This window comes from Falco peregrinus, chromosome 2 (genome assembly GCF_023634155.1).
Source record: "Falco peregrinus isolate bFalPer1 chromosome 2, bFalPer1.pri, whole genome shotgun sequence".
Taxonomy (NCBI): Eukaryota; Metazoa; Chordata; class Aves; order Falconiformes; family Falconidae; genus Falco; species Falco peregrinus.
In genome coordinates, this window is record NC_073722.1 from 97,733,118 (window position 1) to 97,758,821 (window position 25,704).

A 25,704-nucleotide genomic window follows, 5' to 3' on the forward strand; every position below is an offset into this window, starting at 1 on the left:
CTATTTGAAATTATTTGTCAAGTAACTTCCGCAAATTACTTTATTCTGGAGATTTGTGTGTAAGTGAGATACTGTCAGTTTTCTTACTGTGTGCCATAGTCATCTTGAGTATGTAAGTTCATGGCCAGTTCTATGGCTTCTTGTGGCTATGAATAAAACCTGTCTTGAAAAGCTTTTCACACCCAGAATATGTGAAATTCTTGTGAATGTGTTACACAGGCAGTAAGTGTGGCAAGAAGCTGTCCTGTGGGTAGGAGGGGTCCTGCAAATGTGACATAGGGCCTTCCTTGGTGCACACGGGTTCTTGCATCTTGCTTATCTGTGTCTGATCTGCTTGTGGCTGAATGGCAGCGATATTTCCTCCTGGCACTGTGTGATAACTGCTTTTTTGGTGTGGGGTTGTGGGTTTTTTTGTTGTTGTTTGCTGGTAGTAACTCCAAACCCATTATTAGAAATGGCAATGAATAGATATGAAGTGACGATAAATTGATATTGAAGCAGTAGAGGCTCAAATGCACCAAAGTTTCAATTTTTTAACACCTGGTTGACTTGAAATTAAATTGAAACATACTTAATTGAAATTAAAAGTTAAAATTATTTGATTTTTAAAGCATAGGCAGTCTTAAAACAAAAAAAAAAAAGGAGGGGGGGACACTTTTAAACTTATTTTGGTTTTCTTCACTGTAACAGCTAAGGTGCAGGCACCTGCAAAGTGTGCTGCTGCAATTCTACTTTTTAGCCCCAAGAATTCTTTGCTCTACATGCATTTTTCTAGTTTTGAACAAATTTGCATGCGCCTAGCTGAGTAAAATGAAAGTATAAATGTACTGTTGTCCCCTAAATGAAAATCACAACGTGGTATAAAGGTACATATAGAAGACACTGTGAATTACAGAGAAAATACTGTGAGAGCACGTTATTTGTAATGTATGAAAATAGATTTACTCTGGCAAAGCTGTCCTAAATTCTTAATTCATGAGTTTGTTAAAATAGTAAAAGGTAATTATCCTTTTAATTATAACAAAACTGTTTCCAGATTGCCATGGTAATAGTTAAATGTGTTTCCCATGAATTTATTATGGTGATTTTAATTGGTATTAGCTTTAAATCCTTTTGTTCTTTTTTTTTTCTTTTTAATTACAAAGCATATGATTATTTTTTTTCAAGGTTAAAGACCAGAAGTAAATATGTAGGAAGGAAATACCTTATACGAGAGAGAAAAAGTATCATTATGCTACTGATCATAGTACTGATGGCTCAGTTGGTAGTAATTGCTCAACTGTTGCAGAACCGGAGCAACAATCCAGGTGGATCAAGGAGAACTTCCTTGTAAATCAGAAAATGATGGCCCTCCTGACTGGGTCTCGTATCTGTAGGTCTCTAGTATTCTTTGCAGAAACACTGCTATCAGTTCCGAAGTCTGATTTGATTGAGTACACTCTGTCTCCCTAAACTTTTTTGTATGCTCTGTGTGATACGTTTTACTTCCATTCTAAATTTATGTGGAGTATTGTAGTGTGGCTGTTATGGGGCTGCTGCCTTCCATGTTAGTGTGTCCTCTGATGGTGCCATGGCAAGCGGAAAATCAAGGTAACAGTGGTGGTCAAGACAGAAGACCAGACCCCATGTACCTTAAACAGCCAAGCCCCACTGAAGGAGCTGGCTCTGTAACAGCCCTGTGGTAACTAGAACTGCTCAGCAATTTGTTTTTAGAAGTTTCCTCCCAGGAAATATAGGATATCCTAGCTTCTATGCAAGATTTTAGTGTTCAGCCAGGAAACAATTAATGCAATGCCTTATTTTAGGTAAATCTGCTCCAGATTGGAGAATTTAATTTTATTGGACTGGTCTGAAACGTTTCAATTGAAAACCATTCAAGAAAACCATAAAAAGCTTGATCCCAGCAGGACATTGCCATACTTGATTCCTGTTTTCTCTTCTGGGTCAATAATTCTAGATGAGAAAACCTTTCCCTTTGACTCTCTGGGTCACCTTAGAGTCTGCAAGAGTCTTTTAACTGTAGCTAGTGCATCAGCTGGAGGGCCAGAGAGACCTGGCATTCAGGTATCTGCCCAGGTGGCTCTGCAGAGGGACCAAAGCTGTTTTCTGTATGGCAGAACCGTCTCTTTCCTCCGTGCTCTGAGGCATTGGTACAGAAGGGTGCTGCAGGGCTGCTGCGAGTGTGTGCAGCTGCTGCCCAGCGTGGGCAGGATCAGACCTGCTCCTTTGTTGTGACTGGGGGCTCAGAGGAGGGCTCAGAGGTCTCAGAGCAACTGAATGGGGACTCAATATAAAGGAAATAATGTGTGTGTCTTCAGGAATGAGAATAGCATCAGGAGTTACTTGATTACCCTGCTTTATGGAAAACCAGCAGGCCTTTGAAGCAGGTGGCCTGGCTTGTTTTTTCTTGGTAGCTGCGGACATGAGTGCATCTATAGAGACCGTGACCAAAGCACAGGAATCGTTCTGAAGAGATTATTTATGCATTTACCTTCATCAAAAGCAAACCCACTTCATTAAGCACCCAGGGAATGCAAAAGTGAGGGGAAAAGCGGTTTTCTTGATGAGATAAACACATTACAAGTTACTCATTATACATAAAATAATAGCATATACCACATGTTCAGGGAGTTCAGGCTGGAAGATGTGTCACCATTGCCGTGTTCCTCTCATTTCCTGTGTATTCATCTAAAAGGTACTGATTCAGCCTCTGTAATTGGCTTGTTATACACTTTAAAAAAGCCCCCCAAATCCACAACAGAACTCTTCAAACTTTTACGCTGAAAGCTGTGCTGTGTGCTTGTATGCGTTTGAATTTGAATATGAATTGGAAGAACAAGAACTTGAATTTTCAGTACTCCAATGGGTAGATGAATAGATGAGTGAAGAGAGAGAGAGTAAATAAAAAAAACCTAAATAAAATAAAGGCTTGTAATAAGCCTCGGTTTTGTGCACTGCTCCGGGAGCAGAACCATCTGTCCTTTTGCCTCAGACACCATCCCTTTTATTCACATGGTCCTCTCCATTTTAAATTAAAAGAAAAAAAGGGAAGAATTTTTAGGGATGCCTCATTATCTGTATTTTCTTTGTGGAAACAACTCCCAGTGCAACTTGATGTTTATTGCCTAGTATCTGAGCAGGGGCTGGATGGGAAGGAAAGCCTTTTGGATCCTTTTTGTAGCTTGCTGTTTTAATTAGAGTGTTGCCATCTCTTGGCTGCTCGCAGATTTCCAAAGAAGCATTGTGGCCTGCTGGGTTATTCACTAGACATTTGTGTGATTGATCTTCTTGTAGCTTTTTGCTATCATGATTCTTTCATTTCTGGAAGCAGGTTTCTAGTCAAGCTTTGGATGCTTGGTAAATAAGACATGAAATGGAGGGGGGAAAGACATGGACCTTGCCCAAGCGGATGTTCCACAGCAGGACCTGGGCAGGATTGTGGGCAGGGATCTGGGTTCTGTCTCTGCTTCATGCCAGGGAGCTTGGTCTGGCGCTCCTGGGGGCTGACCTAGAGATGAAGCTCTCGTGTCCCACACAGATTGTGTCACTTGTATGGAATGGACCCCTGTTTACTTGTGAAAGGGGAAGTGGAGGGGGCTTGTTCTCAGTGAGTTGAAAGCGCACTTTGAAAGAGAGATGCCACCAGGTCCAACATTGTGTGTCACTATATTGCCTTTCACTCACAGGAAATACGTTGTTTAGGGGAAGGTGATAGAGATAGAAAGGTGATAGAGATGTAAAGTCTAGGAGACAAAGAATAAAAATGAGGAGAGGGAACTCCCAAGAAAATGAAGCTTCAACCTTAGATTGGTTCCACAAAGACCTTTGTGTTCTCAGTCCCACAAGCCAAACACAAACATTTTTACAGACCAGTATTAAAGGCACTTTAAACCAATGTGACTTCAAGTGTTGTGCAAGGGGAAAGGAGCCTTTATCTTGTTTGTTCTGCTTTGTAGGTCTCTTTGGAACACTCGCATTTTAACTTTCAAATGGAAAATTGTTTTATTTTAAATTAATTCAAAGTAATAGCTTTGGTAATCACTCACAAGTGGTTAAAAACCCCTAGTATTAAGACAGTTTGATGAAAACAGGTGTTAGTAAAATGCTCTGTAGGCTGCCTTCAGATCTGCTTCCTGATTTTAAAGGGTTTTCTGCTTTTGTGCATTGCCTCTGCTGAAAATGATATGCCGAAGTACAAGTCTTGCAGCTAAAGCTGATAATCTACACCTACCTCCCATGGTCTGCTTTGTTTATATGGTGCCCTGGTGAGAAGAATTTTGAAGGGTTGGGGCTCGGAAGGCAAAATGTTTGAATATAAAGGGGTGCTGGAAAGTACTGATTTTTTTTTAACCAAATAAATTCCTAGTCCATTTTCCCTCTGATTTTAAAATAATTTACTTTGATATCTGTAATCTCTTATTCTCTTCATAAATTCTTCCCTCTCCTCTGATGTTTCAGTATATCAGGATTGCCAGACTTTCTTGATTGTTCCATGGTCCTATGCTGAAGATGTCATCGTTTCACCCCAAAATACATAATATGGCATTCCTTTATTCTTCAAAAGAAGCAAGGCTATACACATGTGATGTCTGCTTCAGTGCCTCCAGTCAAACTGGATAAAACTCATTAACCTGATGTTCCTGTGTTAAAAGCAATTTAAAAACAAATATAACTCAGAAACCTAAGAATGCTGTTTAATTTCATGTTATGAGAGACATGGTAGAGGTTGCTTTCCTCTTGTAACCCAGTTTCAATATTCATCTTATGAACAGAGGAAAATACCCTCAAGGTTTTTCTGTCTTTCAGAAGTAATTTTTGAAAATGGACTTATTTTTTAAAAAAACACCCCTCCTCCTCTTCGGACCAAATCTGTTCAAAAGCTAAAATTGACCCATGGTACAACATTTAGGTGCTGTAAGTACAAAGCAAAGTAAAAACCCTATAATTTTTATTTATTGTCCATGTTAATTGCACTAATAATAATTTATTTTGTATTTGTGGTCAAGGTATGGCAGCCAGTGCAGCACTCATGTTTGCTGCTGTCTCTGAAGTCATCATTAGAAAGTGAGCTGTATTCTGCGTGCTGGTTACCAAGTGTTTCAGAAAGCTGCAGTTTGGTAATGGTGATTATAAATGAGATTGTAAGGGGTGGCGAAGGGGGCCAAGCCAAAGGGGCCTGGTGGTGCTGGCTGGAGCAGCAAAGAGGTGGCAGAGTGGGGCCAATGAGATAGGGTTGGTGTCAGAGGGGCTGCCAAATGGCAACAAAAAGGGAGATGGAGGTGAGAGGCCGGGGACGCAGCATGGAGAGGGATGCTGCAAGCAACAGTGGGTATCCTGGGGGACAGAGGTGAACTATAAATGAGCAAGAGCAGAAGAGAAGCAATTTCTGTGCATTCCTAAGGCCATTGCAAAGGAGCAAAACCAGAAGGGACAGATGTCGTTGCCTTCTCCTAGTACGTGTTTGAATCCTTATCAAAGCAGTTTATCAACTGATCTCATTTTCAATTATAACCTGCAGGAGCATTCATATAATTAGATGTGCTGTTGTAATCCTCTTGAAAACAAAATATGGCCATGGTGCAGCTGATAAATTGAAGTAGTAGGGAACAGCTAATATATATTTTAATAAGCAGTAAATCTAAAGTCTGTATCTAATGAATTCTAATGGTATCTTGTATTTCTTAAATTTATCTTGTAAAGACAGAAGTAAACTTTGAACTTGATATTCTAGCCAGAATTTATTATATTTTGATTATTTTTTTTTTAATTTATGGTTCTCGGGAAAGAGGATTAGATTTAGATGCAAATGGATCTTCATCTTCTGCCCACTGAAATCAGCTGTAATGCTCACATGGACTTCAGAGAGTTAAACTTTTTGTGTGGTCCTGCCCTGTACATTGTACTCTAAGGAGTAATCTCCTAGATACCTTGTGGTCAAACAACTAGTAGATCTTTGGTCAGTGTTCTGACCCCAAGAGACTGCAAGGATGCTGAACTGGGAGGCTGTCATTATAATCCAGTAAGGGGGCTCAAAGCAGTGAGCTGGCAGTGAGACCTGAGCACGCCCTGCAAAAACCTCCCAGGGAAGGGAGGGAGGATGTGGCAGTGTAGAAGGGCCAAGGCATGGGGCCAGTCACTGGTGGCTGGTGCAGAGACACACAGGGGAGCATGATAAGGCAGCCAGCTATGGGAGGGCATGGAGGGATCTGCTTGGGGACTGCCAGCCATGGGACAGGGTTTGAAGCAGCTCAGGAAGTCTCTAGGTTAGCTGGGACCAAGCGTGGAGGACCTGCCTGCAGTGACACCAAGATCTGGGGGGAGAGCTGGGTGTAAGCCTTTTTATTTCTCTTCTGTTTGATCTAGTTGCTTTGAGTTTTCCCTGTTTAATAAGTTACATATTTGAGTTTTATTGTGATGAAATCTCACTTATATTTGAGTTACAAAGGCTTTTGGTCTTCTTTAGGGAGCTCATTATGAAGAAAAATCGTAGGCAGTGGATGTCAAAGCAGTGGCTGACCCAGGAGCTTATTATACCTGGTTTAAAAAAAAAAATAAAAACGTGATCACAGCATGAGCTCTCCCTCCTTGTTTTGCAGAGGTTACACAGGAACTGGAATTTCCTTCCAGCATAGAGGATGATCCTGCCTCTTTGGGCATAGACACTCTGGACTGTTCATGCTGGCTTTATGTCCGCTCTCTCCAGAGTCACCGGGGCATCGCGGTTTTCTTTCCAGTGTGAAGAGCTGGACAGAGCTTCTTCAAAAATCTTGCAGTAAATCCTTTAATAAATAAATCCTGACCAAACATCAACACCTAATTTTCCCTCTGTGGGTGGAATGTGAGAACAGGAGCGATGAAAGCTGAGAAACAAATGGATTCCGTTCTTCAAACAGTATTATTTGCAGGGCTGTGGGCTGCTTTACTAACTCTGTCTCCCTGCCTGGTGCAGATTAGCTGGGAAACAAGCTGGCTGTTTGAGGACCATGCAGGAGAGTGCCAGGATCTACAGGGACACTTCTATGGTGCAACCTCCCCAATGATTAATTTACTATAGAGCTTGCCTCTCGGGGTCTGTTAATTCCCCTCATCCTTTTTTATCCAGCATGAAATGTTGGACTGCTCAGCCAGGACGCCAGGTTTGCTTTACAATGGTTTTGTTACTGAAGTGGTTCATGTACTGTTCTACAATCAGAATGCCCTTTGGATGATTCCCACCACCATCACCACCACCCCCACCCCACCCCCAGCTCGCTCCCCTTATCTACATTTAGTAAACAATTTCAAGTTGTTCTGTCCTGCTATTTAGCAAAGATAAATTATTTGGGAAGCTCAGTTCTCACAGTTCAGCTGACTGTCCAGAATAAAATTATAAACACGTGAGATAAGATTAATAAAAGCACTAAACTGCTGGGTGGATATTCCCATTACTGTATACAAGCTAGACAACATCCTCCTCCACCAGTTTCCTAGTCTGATAAATGCCTTGAACTGATTTAAAAATGTGTAGGTTATTTTTAACCATGGTAGCAGAGCCATCTGTATTGTATCTGATGAAGTTTTGTGATAGAGCAAATTGATTTATTCTATCTCCGTACAAGTTATACTAAGCTTTGTGTTATAAATAAGCTGGTTTGAAGTACATGATGTCATTGAGCTTGAAAGTCTCTAGATAAATTTGTACTTAAAGGGTTTGTGCTTTCTGTATGAATTTAAATTGGTGCAGATTGTTATATCTCTTTTCTGTCTCTGCCTCTGGACTGCAAGCTCTCTGGGGTCAGGACTGTAAAAAACCAGAACCACACATTTGATGGCAGGATTTTCAGAAGCACTGCAAGGAAGTGCCTAAATCCCACCATTTGCTGTTATAAAATATAGGGAATTAATGAGGAGCTCATTTCACTTGAGGTGTAAGCAGTCCTGGCTATAGCAGGGGCAAGTCTGAACTGAGGTCAGATTTGGGATCTCCGCTCAGATTTCTGTTCGGGGAGGTGAGCGGGGCTGTTGGCAGAGCAGACCCAGCACTTCTTCCCTTTGCCTTGCTCTGAGGTCACTGGGGCTTCTGTGGAAGTCCATGGGAAAGGTGCCCATAGCAGTAGGAAAAGGGAATTAATCAAATGCTGGGAAGAATACAACAAATTCTGTCTTAGTTGACTGCTTACAGAACCAGCAAAAATGGTGGCTTAAGTAAGGTGGAACCTCTAAAACAGTTGGACTAGAATCACTGTCCCTTTGTTTAAGGATAGTTTTTGAGACACCAATATTGAAGACAGAATGTTGCCTGATGCGTGCCATGTATGGTGCAGATTTCACTGTAATTAAAAAGAAAATGAGCAATGCTTTAATTGAGATCTGAAGATTAAAAGTTAAAAGCTCAGTATCCTCTATTACTTATTGTCAGATAGGAATTACGTTGCATATGTGTAACAAACCATTGCATTTTAAAAATGGAACCATAAAAAAGCTGCTGTAATTTAAAAGCAGCCAATTTACTACAAGTACAGTTTGCAGCTCTGTCACTTGCTAATCAGTCTGTTAAACATAATAGCCATTCTTGTCTGGAGGCAGTTAATCATGTTGTGAATGCACTTATCAGCGCATATTAGAAATACAATACAAGACTTTCCGACAGAGGAATGGATACAATTACTGCAATCAGTATACATTTAGCTACTGTCTTATACCATGTTTTTTCCATTTTTTTTATTTTTTCTTTTAAGTAGCCCAGCAGCGACAGATTTTCCTCTTTGAAAAATATAAAGGACACACTAGAGAAAGTGCTGTTAAACTCAGCAGACGTGCTTAAATGCAACGTGTCTATCTAAACGAGAGATGGCTGCTGGCTGGTTGAACCTTTCCTGGACCCAGCAGGGCTGGAAGCTGCTGGCTTTAAACGTCGTGGTGATGGTTTGCAAGGCCTTTGAACATTTCCACTGATGGGCTGGGAGCTTGTCTGTGGAGGCATTCCTTTGGTGGTGGGGAGCTGGAGTTGCTGCATTTGAATTAGACTAAAGGAGCTTAGCATATGGATGAACTCTTTTTTTTTTTTTAATGATTTTTTATTTTTATTTTTGCTGTGCTTCTCTACATCTAAATCAATAGCAATGAGGGATCTCAAAGTTTTTGAAAGGAGGTATTGAAAAAGCATGAAAGCTAATTGCTTCCAGCATGACTACTCACCAGCAATGGGTGTAAATACAGCTGTCTCAAAGAATGCCAGGACTCAACCAAATCTGAGGATTTCAGCTAAACTGTTTTCCAAGGCTGAACATACTCTTGTACAGGGAGGAAAGGAGTTGGGAGGGAGGTGGGCGGAGGGAAGGGATTATGAAATCCTGAAAAGATTCAGGAAAGAGAGGACTAGAAGGAGGATGATTTTGTAAATTCTGCTTTACATTAACCCTTAGTGGTAGGGATATTTTATGTAGCTTGGCGTGATCTGCAGTGCTTGCAGGAGCCTGCCTTCTTTTTCTAGAAATTTTGTCTGACTCTTTGTTCTTCATGACAGCTGGTATTTTTGCTTAGGTGACATTTTTAATTGTAGCAAGGAAAATGAAAAAGCAAAACAATCCCCAAATTGTGTGACTGCTATGGTGGGTAGTAAGGGAGTCAATATAACATCATATCCATGCACCGGTATTTTTGTTACTGTTCTGTTTGGGCCATATATTGCTCAGACTCCCTGAGAAAACATGGGATGTCCTCAGTGTGATGTCCCAGAGGAGATTCTTCCCAGGGGTGCAGGTGCCTGGCCTGCCTCACAGCTGAGCAGCTCAGCTTGGATGCTCAGCCCCACTCCATCCGCAGGTTGTTAAAGCCTTCATTGCAGAGGAAACGGATTGAAATGAAGTCCTGGGGGGAGTGGGGAAAGGGGAGCGGAACACCACTTCTCCCCTTTCCATTTCTAATTATTCCTTTTCAGGCCCTAAATGAATTAACCTCACTTATTACTCACTTGTTTCTGCACTCATTTATTCATAGTATGACCCTAGCTCTGAGCCATATCGCTGCAGCTCCCCATTAGCTGTCACTGCATTTGAATTCATCACGTGTGGAAATCATCGTCAGGCATGTGTGACAAAGCAGTGATTACCCTTTGAAAAGGTGATCTAGAGACGGTGCCTGGTGACCATTGTGTTGACCTCACTTTTATGCCATTAGAAAGTAATTGTGGGATGATTTTTAAAAAGGGGAATGTTAAATCCACCCCTCTGCTTTTGGTTATTTGGAGTTATCTTTGCACTTCTAGGGGAATTGGAATTAATTTTTAGGGCAAAAATAGGCTTTGAAAGGAGTGACACTATAGCTGCTTGTTTCTCTCTTGCTTTTACTTCTGTTGCAAGCATCAGGACTTTAAGCTGATCTCAACTAGCAAAGGGTAGAGCACACAGAATTACTGCAGATGGCTCTTTCTGTTTATACACTGAATGCAGACCCTGATCAGCGCTGTTTGCTCAGCTGGATGAATTAATCTTGTTTATTAATTAAAACATGGGAAACTGATGTTTATATGCCAGTTTCACTTTCATGTTTTTACTCTGTTCAGTGGGTATCAGCGGTGAAAGGAGAAGCTTAACTCTTTTTAAAAACATAATTATTAGCCTATAAAATAAAACAATTTTATGCACACCATGTGTGTCTCAGGGAAGTGGGGAGAGAGGAGGTCCTGCTTGTGTTAATGCTAATGGGCCACACTGATCCCTGCCTTGACTTCTTTGAGGATGTTGTCATGGCCATTTATTTCTTAGCAGAAGTGTGAATTAGCCACGGGACACCCTGCACATTATCTCTCCATCTAAGAGTACATTAGATTCAAAGAAAGCTTGGTCTAATTCATTAGATGCTTGATCTTGTTTAAATCTGAAGAGAATGTAGGAGGAATAAAAATTCTCACCCATGTTCCTGTTTTGATTTGTTCTTTAATTATTTCATGCAGGTGGTATAAAAGTAGCTTCTACAGCAGATTCATGAGTTCTGTGCACTCTTAGCAAGCTTTAGAAAGAAAAAAACCCTGACTTTTTTCATTTCCGATTGTCTTTGCTAGCTGCCTGGCATTCTGTTACTTAAGCAAAGGATTAAGTTCAAAAGGTGTTGAATTGGGCTTTTTAAATCCTCAAGAGGAGAGCACCATTTGTCACTGTTTTCATGTATCCTCCAGCACGTTAGGTGTATTTGCATCACAGTCTGCAGCTTGTCTCCCCTTTCCTTTCATTCATAAATTCATTGTGTGGGGAGTTTGCATCTTTAGATCCCCTCTGGTTGATTTTTCTCCCCTAGGAGATCCAGCTGTCAGCTTCAGTTGTAATTCTGAAATAAAAACAGCAACTGAATTGCTAGTAACTTTCTCCTAGGTCTAGTTGTATTTTTCTTTTCTGATGCACTTGGTGTATATGAAAGAGTCTGATCACTTAATGCTGACGTCAGGCATATAAAAATCACAAGGTGTTTAAAATGCCAAGGAAACATGTTGTTGGAAATGTGGTTTGAGCCATTAAGGTGCATCCAGGTCACTTACCCAAGCTTTTATCTCTTATCTAGGAGGACAAGGAAGCTGCATACGTATTTGTAACTATAAAATTCAAGAGCCTTACATAATTGTGTAAGTTCAGGAGCTGTCATGTAGAGTCACTCTTCCTGAGACTCACAGTGAATGTGGAAGAGTGTTAACTGTTGCACATCTTCCATTTCATAGTTGGCTCGGGAGGAGCAAGACTCTGAATGACGCATCTTCAGCATGCTGAAGCCAATAACCTTGGGTAGGGACAGTGGTGGAGCTGAATTGAAGAGTGCACTTTTTCTTTGGCTTAACTGCCTGCAGGAAATTTGTTTATTTGGCTGTTATGTAGATGGCTTTATAGACAGACCCAGGGTCTGTCCTGTGGCATTGCAGTGTGTCACCAAGGATTTACAGCAGGTGACTTTTAGGGTATACGCTCTGTCTCCCCATCAAGTCTCTGGATGTCCTTGCCCATCCACTCTGTTTTCTCTGAGGTCAAGTGAGGTGTCTGCTGCGTTCATGTTATGTGCAGCTTGGCTCAAGATACCCATGCCTTGGGTTCTTCAGCTGCAGCACAGTCTGTGGTAAAAAAGTGCTTCCCAGAGTTGTATTCTTGTTCTTTTAAAGGTCTTTTGAGAGTCTGTGGAGGGAGGGTCTTTGTATGCGATTTCCTGCATGGCAAAGTAATTCTTGTATCACTGAATTTATCATCTTGTATTTTTAGTCACTGGTTCTTTAAGAATCAGTCTCTGCTTTATAATATATTTCAGCTGCTTGCACAGCAATGTTGAAAATGCACCATGTGTTTAGGGTATGTATGTAAGAATTTCTGAATAGTTAAAGAAGAATTATAAGCACCATTTGGGCTGTTGATATTTATTAATTGGTTAGGATTCAGCATAAATCTTTCATCATAAAATTATTCTTATTTTTTAAACAACAATACCTCCCTCTGTATTTGTACCCTACACCAGTTAAACCCTGGCCCAAATTTCTTACTGGAAGTGTTTGTTATATTCCCCAACAAGATGCTTTCTTCTGGCAGAGAAGCTTTATTTTAAGAAATACACAGCACAGCAATAAAAAGGTTCTAAACAGCAGTCAGAAAAATATTCCAGTGCAATCAAAATGCTTTTTTAAACCCCAAAAGATTACATGCTGTTTCAAAAGGGGAGAGTCACGACAAAGGAGCAAATGAAGTCCCAGTGCCAGCAACACGTTAGCAGTGGAGCGTACCAATTACACCCATACTGAATTTGGTCCTAAAAGTCCTGTTTTGTTAAAGGCTAACTAAAATAGTATCTAAGGACACTTTTACCAGAAGAATTTCTGTACACTGTCACAAAGGCGAAAGCAAATAAAAATAATTGAAGCAATTGTCTCAGTTGTCTCCAGGGTTGTCATGATGATGTTGATAAAATCAAATAAAGTGGAAGTTATTGCAAGTTGTTAGTGAGCAGCACAGTTGTGACTTGGCAGTGGAAAAAGCTGAAGAGCTTAAAAGGTTTGCTCATTATCTAGATTTATTGTTTTCAGTTGTGGGAAAATGTTGGCTAAGCAAAATAACATGAATTATATCTGGTCTTGGTGGTATGTTTTGAACAAAAATATTTTCTTCCTGGTTTTATGGCTTTAACTGGATTATTTAAAAGTGCTGTGTCAATCCATACATCCTTAATAGATTTAGCAGCATGGTTTTTTCCTCTGTAGCCATTTACATTGCCCATGCCTCTGTGAAGAGCATGAATTTTTACAACAGTGAAACAAAAACAAGATCGGCCATCAAGAAATGTTTTGAAAACGCCTGTAGCTGGTATAAAGTGAACTGGACAACAGAGCCAGTTCTCTGTTAGACAGTGGAGCAAATAGTAAATTGTAATTTTGAAATGCGTCACGGGAGGTAATCAAGCAGATTTTTTCCATCCCTGCAGATTTACTTGCAACCTGCCATCCATCCTTTTTTTGTTGAATGTTTGGAACTTCCCTTGCACGTTCATACTGTGGTTTGGAAGAAGAGTGAGCAGGGCTCTTTTCAAGCATTTGTGTCTGGCTTGCACCCCCAACTGTCCCCTTCCCCTCAGCAGAACAAAAGCCTCTGGGGGCTATGCAGTAAGGGGCGGTGGCAGTGTCTCATCTGAACATTTGCACAATAATGAAAAAGCTTGCAGAAATACTCAGGACATGCAGGTACTTTGCCCCGGCTTCTAGGGACATTCATCCATACTTCAACACTCGACAAGGATTCCTGCTGGTATTTATGCAGGGCTCCAGCAGGCCCATCTCCATGCTCCTAGAGATGAGGCCCTTTCTCAGTAGAGTACCCTGGGAGAACAGCGTGAGCAGTCTGCTCCAGGTTTGTATACAGCTTTGTGCCCTTACAGCCTATGGAAAATGATACATGCTAGGAGAAAAGGGTTTTGGTTTTAACATCCGTTACCAATTCAAACTTTGTATGTAACACAAGGTGTAGCCGTTTCACCCCCATAAGTTGTTCTCAAGTAGAATCTGCTTAATGGTGTTGTAGGTGCTAGAAAGCTCTAAAAGTGTTATCTGCTGCCAGTTCCTGTGACCTGTGCCCATGTTCAGGAAAAGGGCGCTTAGCAAAGTATAAAGGCAGACAGTATGAAATCTTAATAATTCAGAAATGGGATGCTGCTCTGTTAGAAGGTATTTGCTCTTTATTTCCTTCACCTTGGGCTGCTGGGATCTTAATTTCCTTGGGGGGAGAAGGGCAGGACCTTTAATCTGGATCTTTTCCCCAAAAGGTCCAGCCTGTCTGCTGCTTCGTTTGACTTCAGCAGGAAATTAGGGTCTTGAGCATTTCCAATCAGTCATTGAAAAGCCTCCTCTTGTGTTTGCTCTTCACTAAATCATACTTATGAAATTAATCCTCTTGAGATCAAAGGAGTGCGACCTGTATTACTGAAATATTTTCTAAACTAATGTACCTTGCTTATGTAATCCTGTTCTCATTGAATCTGGTGATAATTCATCAGACAGAGTAAGAATTGACCATTATTAACCTTGAAAAGGTTCTCAAGCAACATGATACCAGACATTTTATTAGTTTCAATTACCTAGTGTCCGCTCCATTTTTTTAGAGCTTTGTTTACACTGCTGTGGGCCTCATAAACAGCTTGCCATTTACTGAAAACATTATTTTATGAATGAATGAAACTCGTGATTTCCTGTAATAGCCAACTGCAGTAATAGAAGGGTCTGACTTTTATCAACTAAATTGTTGAACGGGCAGTGTGAGCCAGCAAACCCTCCATGTGCCAGTGACACACCCAGCCAAATGCACTGCGAAGTGCCCTGCACTGTCATCCTTCACTGTGGCATTCTGCATGTTTTATTTTCTCTAAACAAAGCACAGGGCAGGCTCTACAGTTTGGTTAGCAATGTAGAACTTCCTTAATAGCTAATCATAGACATTTGTTTATTTAAGGTAACTACTAACTACTTTGCCTGTCACTGCCATCATAACATCAATCACTGTATATCATTTCAGTACTTAAGTCAATAATTCCATGTTTGGCTTAGACAAAAATTAGGAATAAATCAAATTCAGTATCATTTCAATGCTAAGTGTCTTCGTAGTATTTCTTAAAACCTCTAAACTTAGCACTATGGTGGACCTTCAAATTAATCTATTATTTTGGGGGGAAGAGGTAGAGGAAAGGCTACGCAGTTCCATATAAATACTTGAAAGGTAATAAATCACAGAATCACAGAATGGTTTGGGTTGGAAGGGACCTTCTAGTTGTACCCCCCTGCCCTGGGCAGGGACACCTTCCACTGGACCAGGCTGCTCCCAGCCCCATCCAACCTGGGCTTGACCACTGCCAGGGATGGGGCATCCATAGCTGCTCTGGGCAACCTGTGCCCAGTGTCCCACCACCCTTGCAGTAAAGAATTTCTTCTCTATATCTAACTTAAATCTGCCCTCTTTTAGTTTCAAGCCATTACGCCGTGTCCTATTACTACATTGGAAGTCCCTCCCGGCTTTCCTGCCAGCCTGTCAGGCACTGGGAGGTGCCGTAAGGTCTCCCCGATCCTTCTCTCCTCCAGCTGAACAGCCCCAGCTCTCCCAGCCTGTCCCCACAGCAGGGGGGCTCCAGCCCCTTGACCATCTCCGTGGCCTCCTCTGGATTCACTCCAGCAGGTCTGTGTCCTTATTTTGGGACCCCCAGATTATTTTAGATTCAGATCTAAAATATCTATTTTTTTCCTACTGTTTGCATACACTGAGAGTCAGGGAGAAAATCAATCAGATTATATGTAACAAGGTAAGGTGATAGATACCCCTCCAAAGCACTGGGAGCCTTTACAAAGCATCTGAATGCAGTAATGCAAGAGTTGTCCAAGGCGCCTGGGAGCACTTCAGACCCAGGTTTTGTTTTCTAGTCGTTCTGCAGCCTGTGGTTTGTTCCTCTGGGAGAGTGTTTTTAGCTGAGGAGGGGCTCAGCCTCTGGGGGGAATGCTCATTCCTTTGTGGCTTAATGTACATCCAGAGGAAACGCTGCAGGTTCCACTGGGCAAGGAAGGAGCTGGGCGCTGCATGCCTGTGGCTGCCCGCCTGGATGTGTCAGTAGCTAGAAAATTCTGGGACTTAGCAATATTTTCCTGTCCTGATTAACTCTTCTTGTTCTGGAATTTGTTGGAGGTAGAGTTGGCTTTATTTGGCATGGATTGACCATTCTGTGCTAAAACTGTGTTCTGTTCCAGGTTGGGAGCACAGCCATGCCTTACTGACTGCTGGGGACAGAATGAAGCCTGTGTTTGTGACAAAGCTTGACTGGGCTGTTGGGGACCTGGTTTGAATGCATTAGATATAGATGAGGCTAGACAACAGGAGACTGCAGAAATCTCGAGAGTTTGGGGGTTCTTCTAGCCCCTAGTGGAGGCAGTATTGTGAAAGTACACAAACAGGATTATAAATTGCAATTGGAAGAAGAGGGCCTACTTACTGGAGTTTGCAAGAGGAAATAAATCCGAGCCCATGGTTTCTTTTTCTCCTCTCACCAGAAAGAAAAATGTGTAATGAATGTCTTATGTCTGAAACACTGGGCTGGATTCATCAAAGGGAGTTAGTAATTACCAAATTGAGAGAATCATGAAGCGCTTTTCTAAATTTGAAAGGCTCATCAAGAATAGATCAGGAGCAGGCAAAATTAATAGTTATGAACTCATTTCCATAGAAATGGACTTATTAGCAAGCATGCCAGCTGCCTAAAATTATAAGGTCTTTTCCTTGTGCTTGCAGGAAATAATCTTTTTTTATAAAAGTAATTTTGACTTTTTATTTTTTATTGCTCCTCTAAACTAGGGTTTGGCAAAATCCTTCTAAACCAGGAAAAGACTTCACTGGACAATAGAAATATATAACTAAAAAGAGAAGAAAGATGTGGAAAGGAGAAGTGATTTCTCATCCTTGGATTCCATCAGACTCTTCCCAATAGGGCAAACTTATTTAAGAGAAAAATGGTACAAGTCTCAAGAAAAAGCTGAAAAGTCTTTATAGGATAAAGTTTGGTTTAGCAGGATTTAATGGCTGATAACAGCATGAGTTACAATCGTTGTCTTCTCTGCTAGTGGATTTTCCCACTGGTAGTGTTTTGTCTTCACCAGGCAGTTGCAGATCGACAGTAACTACAAAGACCAACATACTGGCCACTAGCTACAAATCAGAGTAAAAGCTGAAGATTTGCCGTGGCAGGGTGGAACGACTCCTTTTAAAAAGCGTTATAGCGTGATGCTGCAGAGCCAAGAGAGAAATTTACTTACAGGTGTTGCGATGTGGATTTTTCAGCCAATGGAGCTGGCATAAGTAAATGCTAACCTTTAAGGGTTTGATTATCGTTTAATTTATCTCTGGTTTTACTTTAGCAACCTCCATCAATTTCAGTGGAAAAAGGACGTGGTCTCCCACATGGTATTATAGAGGATGGTTAATAAATAGCAAGAATTATGAATACAGTACCAATCCTTCCACTAGGAAAGAAGCCTCTTTAGGGTAAGAGATATGGTGACCAGTAGGAAGGCAGTAGTCTGAGCAGGAAAGAAATTAACTTTTCAGGTTTTATCATGGGTTCGTTATAGTTGTAACCTGGGAAGAAACTTAGAACAAAGAAGGTGGATTAGTCTGTGGGGTACTCCGTGTCCCAGATACTGTAACACCTGGTGTTGTTTCAAGGCTGAATCTAAAGAGGAAAAAAGAGAGACCATAATTTTAGAGAAAATTCACTGACCTGCTGTTCCGAAGGTAACTGGAAACCTGCTGGTGAATAAAGGAGTCCAGAAAATTGAATAGCGGTTTGCTGAAGCTGTACACTCAGTGGAGGAACTCTGTAAGTGAAAGTGGTTAGAGACAGTAAGTCCCAACTCTTCCAGCAAAAGTCCAAATGAAAAGAAGTGGATCCTTCTTTAATCAAGGTTAATATGTCATGCTACATGATTTGCTTCTGAGACAAGGCAGGAAACATTTGTCCAGCCATGCTGTTTTTCCAGGCGATTATAAGGATTGTCTTTGGAACCAGGTCCTAGAAAGTCCTGGATCTTAGGAGACCTGGGAAGTCAGCTTTGCTTTAGTTCATACTTTAATATTAGTTATAGCTGAGGAAGGTTTATGTATGTGAGTTGCTGCTTTTTTGTAGATGCACAGAGACTCATTTCTAATCCAGCAGTATATAACCATGTCTGCCTTTAAATGAAACATGTCTTTTATAGCTGTACAGCCGTGCTAAGGATGTGGTGAAGGTCTTTGCATACTTACAGGCACAAGAGTCATTTCACCCTCTGGCAATTACTTCAGCTTGCTGTATAGGCAAGACACACACAAGCTTTTCTTAGGGAGATGTGAGTCCCAGTCTGTCTTAAAAATACAAAACCACTATTGTTAATTTTGGATGTGTAAAAAGAAAAAACAGGAAAGGAATAATTGAAGGCATGATGGACCTAGCTCAAAGAACTGCCAATCAGTGGTGCATGTGGAATGGATTTATCAGTGCACACTAACCTGACATTTTAAGTGGTGTATCTAATGCAAAACCCTCCATCAGTGGTTTTGTTCCGAATCTGAAACCACTCATGGCTGTTTTTGTGAGAGGCAACTATTGACTTGAACAGATTGAACCTGAATTGCAGATCTAAACATACCTTGACAGACCCGATATCTAGATCCATATTTAGTGTAAAGCTCATCTCTAAATTTTATTTTTGTGCTGTGAGCAAATTAATCGTATGTAATTTAGATAGAATAGACTGCCAGAAGTGATACGCAGAAAACTATGAAGTTGAGTACTCTGTCTTGGTGCCCACAGTGGTTATGTTCTTAACAGAATTGGTTTAATTGCATCCCTAGTATTGTGTAATAATATTTGTCTTAAGGGATTTTTGCTGATTGTCTGGTTGGCCACCCAAAAGATGCCTTAATAGGTTCTAGTTTTGCCTGGAGGTGGATATTATCTTCTGTCAGCAAGGAAAATATTTATCCTCCAGGCATTGAAGCATATGTTTGTGTTGTTTGTTGTCAGAAAGAAAACATGAAAATCAATAACTCCTGTTTAGATTTTTTTTCCTTTACAATGCATCTTCAAAAACATATGGCAAAACCAAATTCTGCCTCTGTGCAGTTGCAAAGAGGAAAAGGATGTTTTAAAGTCTCTGCTCTTTGTAGCAGCAGGCTAAAACTTCCTATAAACACAACTCATGGAGTCACTACTTTAGGGTAAGGACACACAAATAATGTACTGTGGGACAGGATGAGGATGAAATTGTGGAGGGCAGGTCATTACTGAGGATGCCTGCATGCACGGGAGACATCCCTAGATTGGGAACAAGCTACCTCATGCTCGCAGGAAGAGCACATTCCAGTTAGAGTGACCTAAATATGCTGCGAGTTCAGCGTTTAACCTATTTTTTGAGCATATACCCTGAAACTTCAGCAATATTGACAACATCAGTTGTCTTTTCCATAGAATGTGGTTAAGCAATTGGCTCTGCAGTCAGGTTCGCTGCCTTTCCATCCCGCCTCTGTGTTTTGTAACTCCATCAGGTCTCCACACTGCAGGTGGCTGTCTGGGAAATGGGGCAGGAACTTGTATGCTGCTTTGTAAGGACCTTAATTTTTGTGGAAGTAAAGTGCTGGGTGAGCAAAGGTCTGTTTTCTAAATAGGTCCCTGCTATAGATATGCTGAGTGCTGTTGGTTCAATCTTGGTGTCTGTTTTCTTCTTTGTAACATGAAGATAAGATCTGTCTTTCTAACCCGAGGATTAATTATTAATATTTACAGTGTTGGACCAGAGGAGAGTGCTAACTGTTGGTTTTAATAAAAGAAGCAGAAGTAATTTTTTAATACTGTTCTGAATGCTATGCATTTACATCCATTTTTTACCTTTAAACTTTTATTTCCAGATGAGAAATACATAATGATCGCCATGTAATTACAAGTCTGCACCGCTGATAAGAATGTTGTCATGAATTGAAAATAAGGATAATCTACCCCTCATTTTTTTCTCATGTATAATTTCTTCAAATCCACTTTTTCATTGTGATAAAGACTAGTTTGGGTGTGAAGGACTTCCCCCTGCCCCACCCCACCCCACCCCACCCCAAGAGCTCACTTCTGATATAGCATGAGGGACGTCCAAGTATTCTGTTGTTTCAGAGCATCAGTATTTGCAGCAACAAAATTATAATAATGCTGTATTAAATGGTTTAGCAGTATCTGTGCAATGCAGTTCCCAGGGTTTGGGACTTTTCCTGTAAGTTCATTGTGATTATGGAGAATGAATGCCTGAGTTTAATGGAAAAAATGTCTCTATTTCAGGAAACTAAAAGATATAGTGTCACCTTATTCACAAATAGAGCTGTTGCCCAGTGTGTAGTTTTATTTAGGTTTCTGTCAGTGTCTTCAAGTCTGAATGTTGAATTTAATGGTAAATCTTCTGGTGAATAGAAAAGAGAAATCAAAAAACATTTTGTTATTAACACCCTACTGATATGGAAGATTTTGGGGTTTTTTTTCAGAGCAAATATGTCCTCCTACGAGATCCTGCAGATGGACTTTGAGGTCGACAACACTAGCAGCCTAGCAGGGGCCCAGCAGATTACCTGGCAGGTGGAATACCCTCGAGATGACTCTGTGAGCGAACTTGTGGTCTCCGAGATCTTTGTCAGCCGAACAATGTTTGTGGGAATTGTTCCTCTTGCGATGGTAAGAACCTGCTGCTGCTTCTTTTTGCTAAATGTTTCCGTTGATTCTCGTTAGTATTCAAGGGAATGTGAGCCATTTTATTATATGCTACTTCCTATGCACCTGCTGCAAGTGATTTAAATGCAAAAAATACATTTCAATAATATTTTATTTACCTGATATGCCATAATGGCTCCTTGGAAACCGTTTGAGTCTTTTGTGAAAATCTTTCACCGTTTGTGGATTATTGGCCTGGTACATGGTAATAGCTCCTTTGGAGCCATTGTCTTCTCGTGTATTAATGTGACTGCCATGCATGTGCTCTAAGGGTAAATGTTGAAATTAGTTGGGACATTTTCAATGAAATAAATTAGCATGCATGTGTGGGAAACTTCATTGCTAAACCAAACAACTGGACTGTTTTCTGCTTTGCTTTTTCCCAAAGAGCCACACAGTCTAGTGAACTGCAAAGTGTCAGTTTACTGGAAGGTCCACTTTGAGTTACAGAGAAAGGACAAAGTACTTTTGAAGGTGTAGGTGTTGGCCACATTTTCCAGGTAGGGTTTCAGGTATATGTGTGCAGAAAGCTTGAAGCTGGTGGTTTATTTAAAAAATGAAAATATCTCCTTCTAAACTCAAATGCACCTTTTCTAGGAGGGACCTTTAGCTTTCGTTTGGTGGAGGTTTTAGTACTAGAGTTTTAAGCTTACGCATGACAAATGATTTCAGTGGGGATATTCTGGTGTAAAACTAAAGAAATGGCTGGAGACCCTGGATGTTGCACCAGTTCCCTCAGAAATACTCTGGTGATTTTTGTTTACTTTCTCATGAACATTTGCCCTTCCTTTCTAAGTCGGTCTGTGCTGGTTTTCTTTCTATTATACGTGATAACCAATAAATATTGGCATTTTCCTATGCATGACTACTGGCTTCTCCTACAAGGACAGAAGCAAGGAAAGATGCTTGAAAAGGTAATCAAGACCCTAAGTAATTTTAATTTCCAGTTCCTGCTGCCAAAGGCTACACTTACTAGCAGCCTGGTTGATAGAGGGCAAATTCTGTGCAGAAAAGTCAACAGTGAATTTTCTTCTAGTGCTTTTTTTTTTAAAAGCATGTAGGAGATGAAACAAAATTGTAATTGTGTAGATGGAATATCATCAAGTAGTAATGATGAATCGGGTATAATAATGACAGAATGTGGTGCACAAACAGTCTTGCACATAGCATTGCCAGTTTCAAATGGATAGCATGGAGTTTGTGCTGTGCACATCACCACAAATAGAAAAGTGAATCCAACCCAGAAGCCCATTGTGAATGTTGGATCAGAGCTTTCCTCCTGTCTCTGCCAGGGTTTTGCCGGGGTTTTACTTCATCTCTTTGCAGTTATGGCAGATGTTGGCCACTTCATCTGTCTCTAAATGTCCTTGGACAAAAACTGAGGCTGAACCTATATTCAAAGTGGAGCTAATCTAATCTCTGACACTTTGTCATTGTAAACTAACCATGGAGTAAAGGAATAAGCTTCTTTTGTGAATTTATGACCTTAATCCTTAAATGGGGGTCTCATGTGGGCTATTACTTCACTGTTGCATGTGAGCATCCTTGACTGGCTTGGCCTAAGGCTGACAGGAGAATTGATGGCATTTCTTTCCCTTATGTTTGCCAGTTTGCAGTGCTGCTTCATTTAACAGTCACTAACTGGTGAAGGTTCTGGCACTGCATCGCCCAGTCAGGAGCAAAAAATAATCACTCTATGCATCATCCCATGTTGTTCAGAGAAACATGTTCCCGAGGCCCAGATTTCCTGATGGAACTAAATGCATTTTAATGTTCATTCCTCTTCGAGATTTGCCTGGCTCATTGGTAGAGCAGCCTCCCTCTGAGTGCAGGTGGTATCTGTAAAGGAGAGTTTTGTCATCTCCTGGACCTTGCTCCCCCAGCAGAGTACCACAGAAGGGCCCAGAAACCAGTGTGTTTCCATGCCTTTGCATTGAATAGAAGTTACTCGCTGTTCATTTTTGGTGTAGCCACTCTTTCGTTGTAAATATTGAATATTTATAGAAGAAAACATAGATTTCCTTGGAGAGTTTAAGGTTTGAGCAAAACATTCGGTCCTTGATTTGCAGGTGTGAAAGTTTTGATGGGATAACCAAAACCTCGTAGTGTTTCAGTGGTAATGACACCATCATTTGCAAGAAGAAATGCAGCTCAGTGTCACGAAGAGAAAAACTTCTTTCCAGTAAGATGACTGAGGTGGATTTGTTAAGGGCTTAGCGGAGCAGAAATTAGCTGTGAAATCCTGCAAAACAAAAATGAACTTTAATGTGTGGATCTCTTTCTATAGGCCACTTTGGTTCTTTTAATCAAAAGACATCCTCTTCCATATGGTTTGGAATATAACAGTTTTGTTGCTGCAGTTGGTCACAAGTTTATCTTTGTTTTCCATGCTACTTTCTTAAACAAACAGGAGAAAATCGAAAGAGCTCCCAGATAATTTATCCTGTCAGTGCATTGTGGTGACTCTGGAGATAGCAATGAGGATATTTTTCTCATTACTAGCTTGCTTTTTTTTTGTAGATAAAGATATGGGAGACTGCGTGGTAACATTTGAATAACAGCCTGATGAAAAGAGCTGATTTTTTGCTTTAGTGAGCTTATGAAGCCCTTAACATCAATTCTCATGTTCTTAACATTTACATTTGGTAGCAAGCTTGAAATGCTTTTTTTTTAATTTCTTTTTTTTTTTTTTTTGGTTGGGTTTTTTTTTGCTTTTGGGTATTTCTAAGTGAAGATACAACTGCTTTTTTGCACATTATGTAGCAAAAAATAGCTCCTTATTAGCAGGCAATCTTGCTATAATTAATTGATATTGCAGATTATTTCTGGCTAGTCCTTTGGTACCAAATCAGCAGTGCTTTAAAGAGCACTGTTTTTTGATGCACAGAAGGAAGCGGGGCCAGGGAGATCCTACAGGTGGTAGCACCCATGAGCCATGCTCTGTCCTTGCTCCTGAGATGAGGTTATCTAACATAACTTTGTGAATGAACATTATGATAAACTGCAATGCCTATACACTGTGGCTAAAAAGGAAGAGGTTGTTAAGCCTTGATAGGAACATTAGGAAGGAACTGGGAACTTGATAGCTTGTGAGCAAAGTAGAAATATTTAATGTAGCAAAACCAGCGCTTCTTCCTTCTGTATGGTAACTGTAAAAATACTGTGGGTTTCTTGAGTGTGTGTGCATGTGTATTTTTTGGAAGAGGAATTAAATACAGTCTTGCAACACTGGGAATTCCTCCCAAACTTTCCATTTTAATTTGAATGATCCTCCATATAATAAATCTCAGTGTTCTGTATGGCCAAATTCAGTGCGTTCAAAATATATAAATAAATAAGACATTTGCACTAAGGAGAGAAAATAAACCAAACATATTGAAAGAGAGCCTGCTTTGTGCATCATCTGACAGTTCTCTCCAGATCCTTGAGCTCCTTCTAATTGAAACATCCAGTTTCAACAACTGCACAGAGCCAGACAGGTGGGATTTCTAAAGGAACTACATCCAGATGGAAACAGCACAGTCCAGTAATTTAGGATTTGCTTTCTGAAAGTCTTGTCTCTGCTTCTGAGTGAGCAATGCAGATGCTGTGCACAGTGGGAAAGTGCACAGAGAGGATGCCTTGGGAATGCAGATCATCCCTAACTGACACGGCAAAGAAAAGAGAAAATATCAAGATGGGTGATCAGAGTTGCATGCAGCCCACACCTCTCGGGAGATGATGTGGATAACGGCTGTGATAACCCTCCTGCTGCTGTAAGGGTCAGCTTTCTTTGTGAAGTTTTTCTTATGGCTCTGCCTGTAAATCAGATGCCTGGTGAGAGGCTGCAGCCCTGTAGCACCTATTATAGGGGGACATAGTGGGGGACGCTCTCATGAAGCTATACTGTCATTTCCATCATTCCCAGCTGTTGAGAAGGGTGTGGAAAAGGAACTGACCCAGTCTGTGTGCGTACAGCCGAAGTCGTAGGGGAAAACCCATTTGGTTTTACTTGGGGAATGTTTTGAGATGTGAAGGCACATGAAAGGGTAGACTGTATCTTTCATGTGCCTCCCCTCAGAAAACTCCCAACACACACACACCCCACACCCCCCATTTTTGTTTAGTCCAAACGTGGCCGTATTACCTCTTGGTCAGTGACTAGAGCACCAGTTCAAAATCCACTCAGAGTGCAAAGTGCTTACTGTCTCGCTGGCACTGTTTGGAGTCTCACATATGATCTGGTCCCAGATGGTGTTGCTGTGTGCATTTTACACCATTTTGGAAACAGATTGATTGTTTTCTGTAGTATTCAATGTGACTTATGCTGAGATGATCAGACAGGTTTCTGGGCCTCACATACCTATCCTACCTAGCCTTTGTTTTACAAACTAACTGATCTCCCAAAGTGCTTATAGCAATAGCTTGTCTTTTGTTCCTGTAGATGAGGCTAGACTGGGAGATTCACCCTTCTGAGCAGGAAAATTGGATGTATATGTAAATGTCCTCTTATATTTCTGTAGAGGTATGGAAATATATGTATCAAGATAAGGTGTCATAAGATACCGAGATGTAAGTATGCAGGGAGATACATGATTCTTAGTTTTTTCCAGACTGCTTTAGAAGTGGTCAGTGAAGTTTTTTGCACAACAGGCTGAGAAAACAGAAAGTTCGAAACATGGCAACCTGTGAAATCCCTCGGGATGCTGGTGTTTTCACCCTGGGAGCTGTGCAGCTGGGCTCCTGATAGGGGGGCAGAATGAAAACTGCCTCTGTCTGTGTATTCCTCTATAAGTATGACTTTGCAAGTAATTTGAAATTCATTTTCTGTGAACTGTGGCACATAGAACACATGAAGATGCATTGCCCTGTAGCTGCTCGAGCATTTTCTGATAGTTAAAAGGGACTGGATAGGGCTGCTTACATAGGGAAAATGAATAAATAAATAAAAAAATGCTAATTCCTAAAATCTCCGTG

The 25,704-nt window shown here is 40.9% G+C and overlaps 1 protein-coding gene across 1 annotated transcript in view; it reads left to right on the forward strand.

Moving 5' to 3' along the window:
• Window positions 1–25,704, forward strand: part of LOC101924024 (transmembrane protein 132B) — a 258,517-nt gene that overhangs the window by 154,746 nt on the left and 78,067 nt on the right. The window contains exon 4 of the mRNA XM_055797604.1: window positions 20,526–20,712. Coding sequence (XP_055653579.1) covers window positions 20,526–20,712 — 187 coding nt within the window. The remainder of the gene's footprint in view (window positions 1–20,525; window positions 20,713–25,704) is intronic.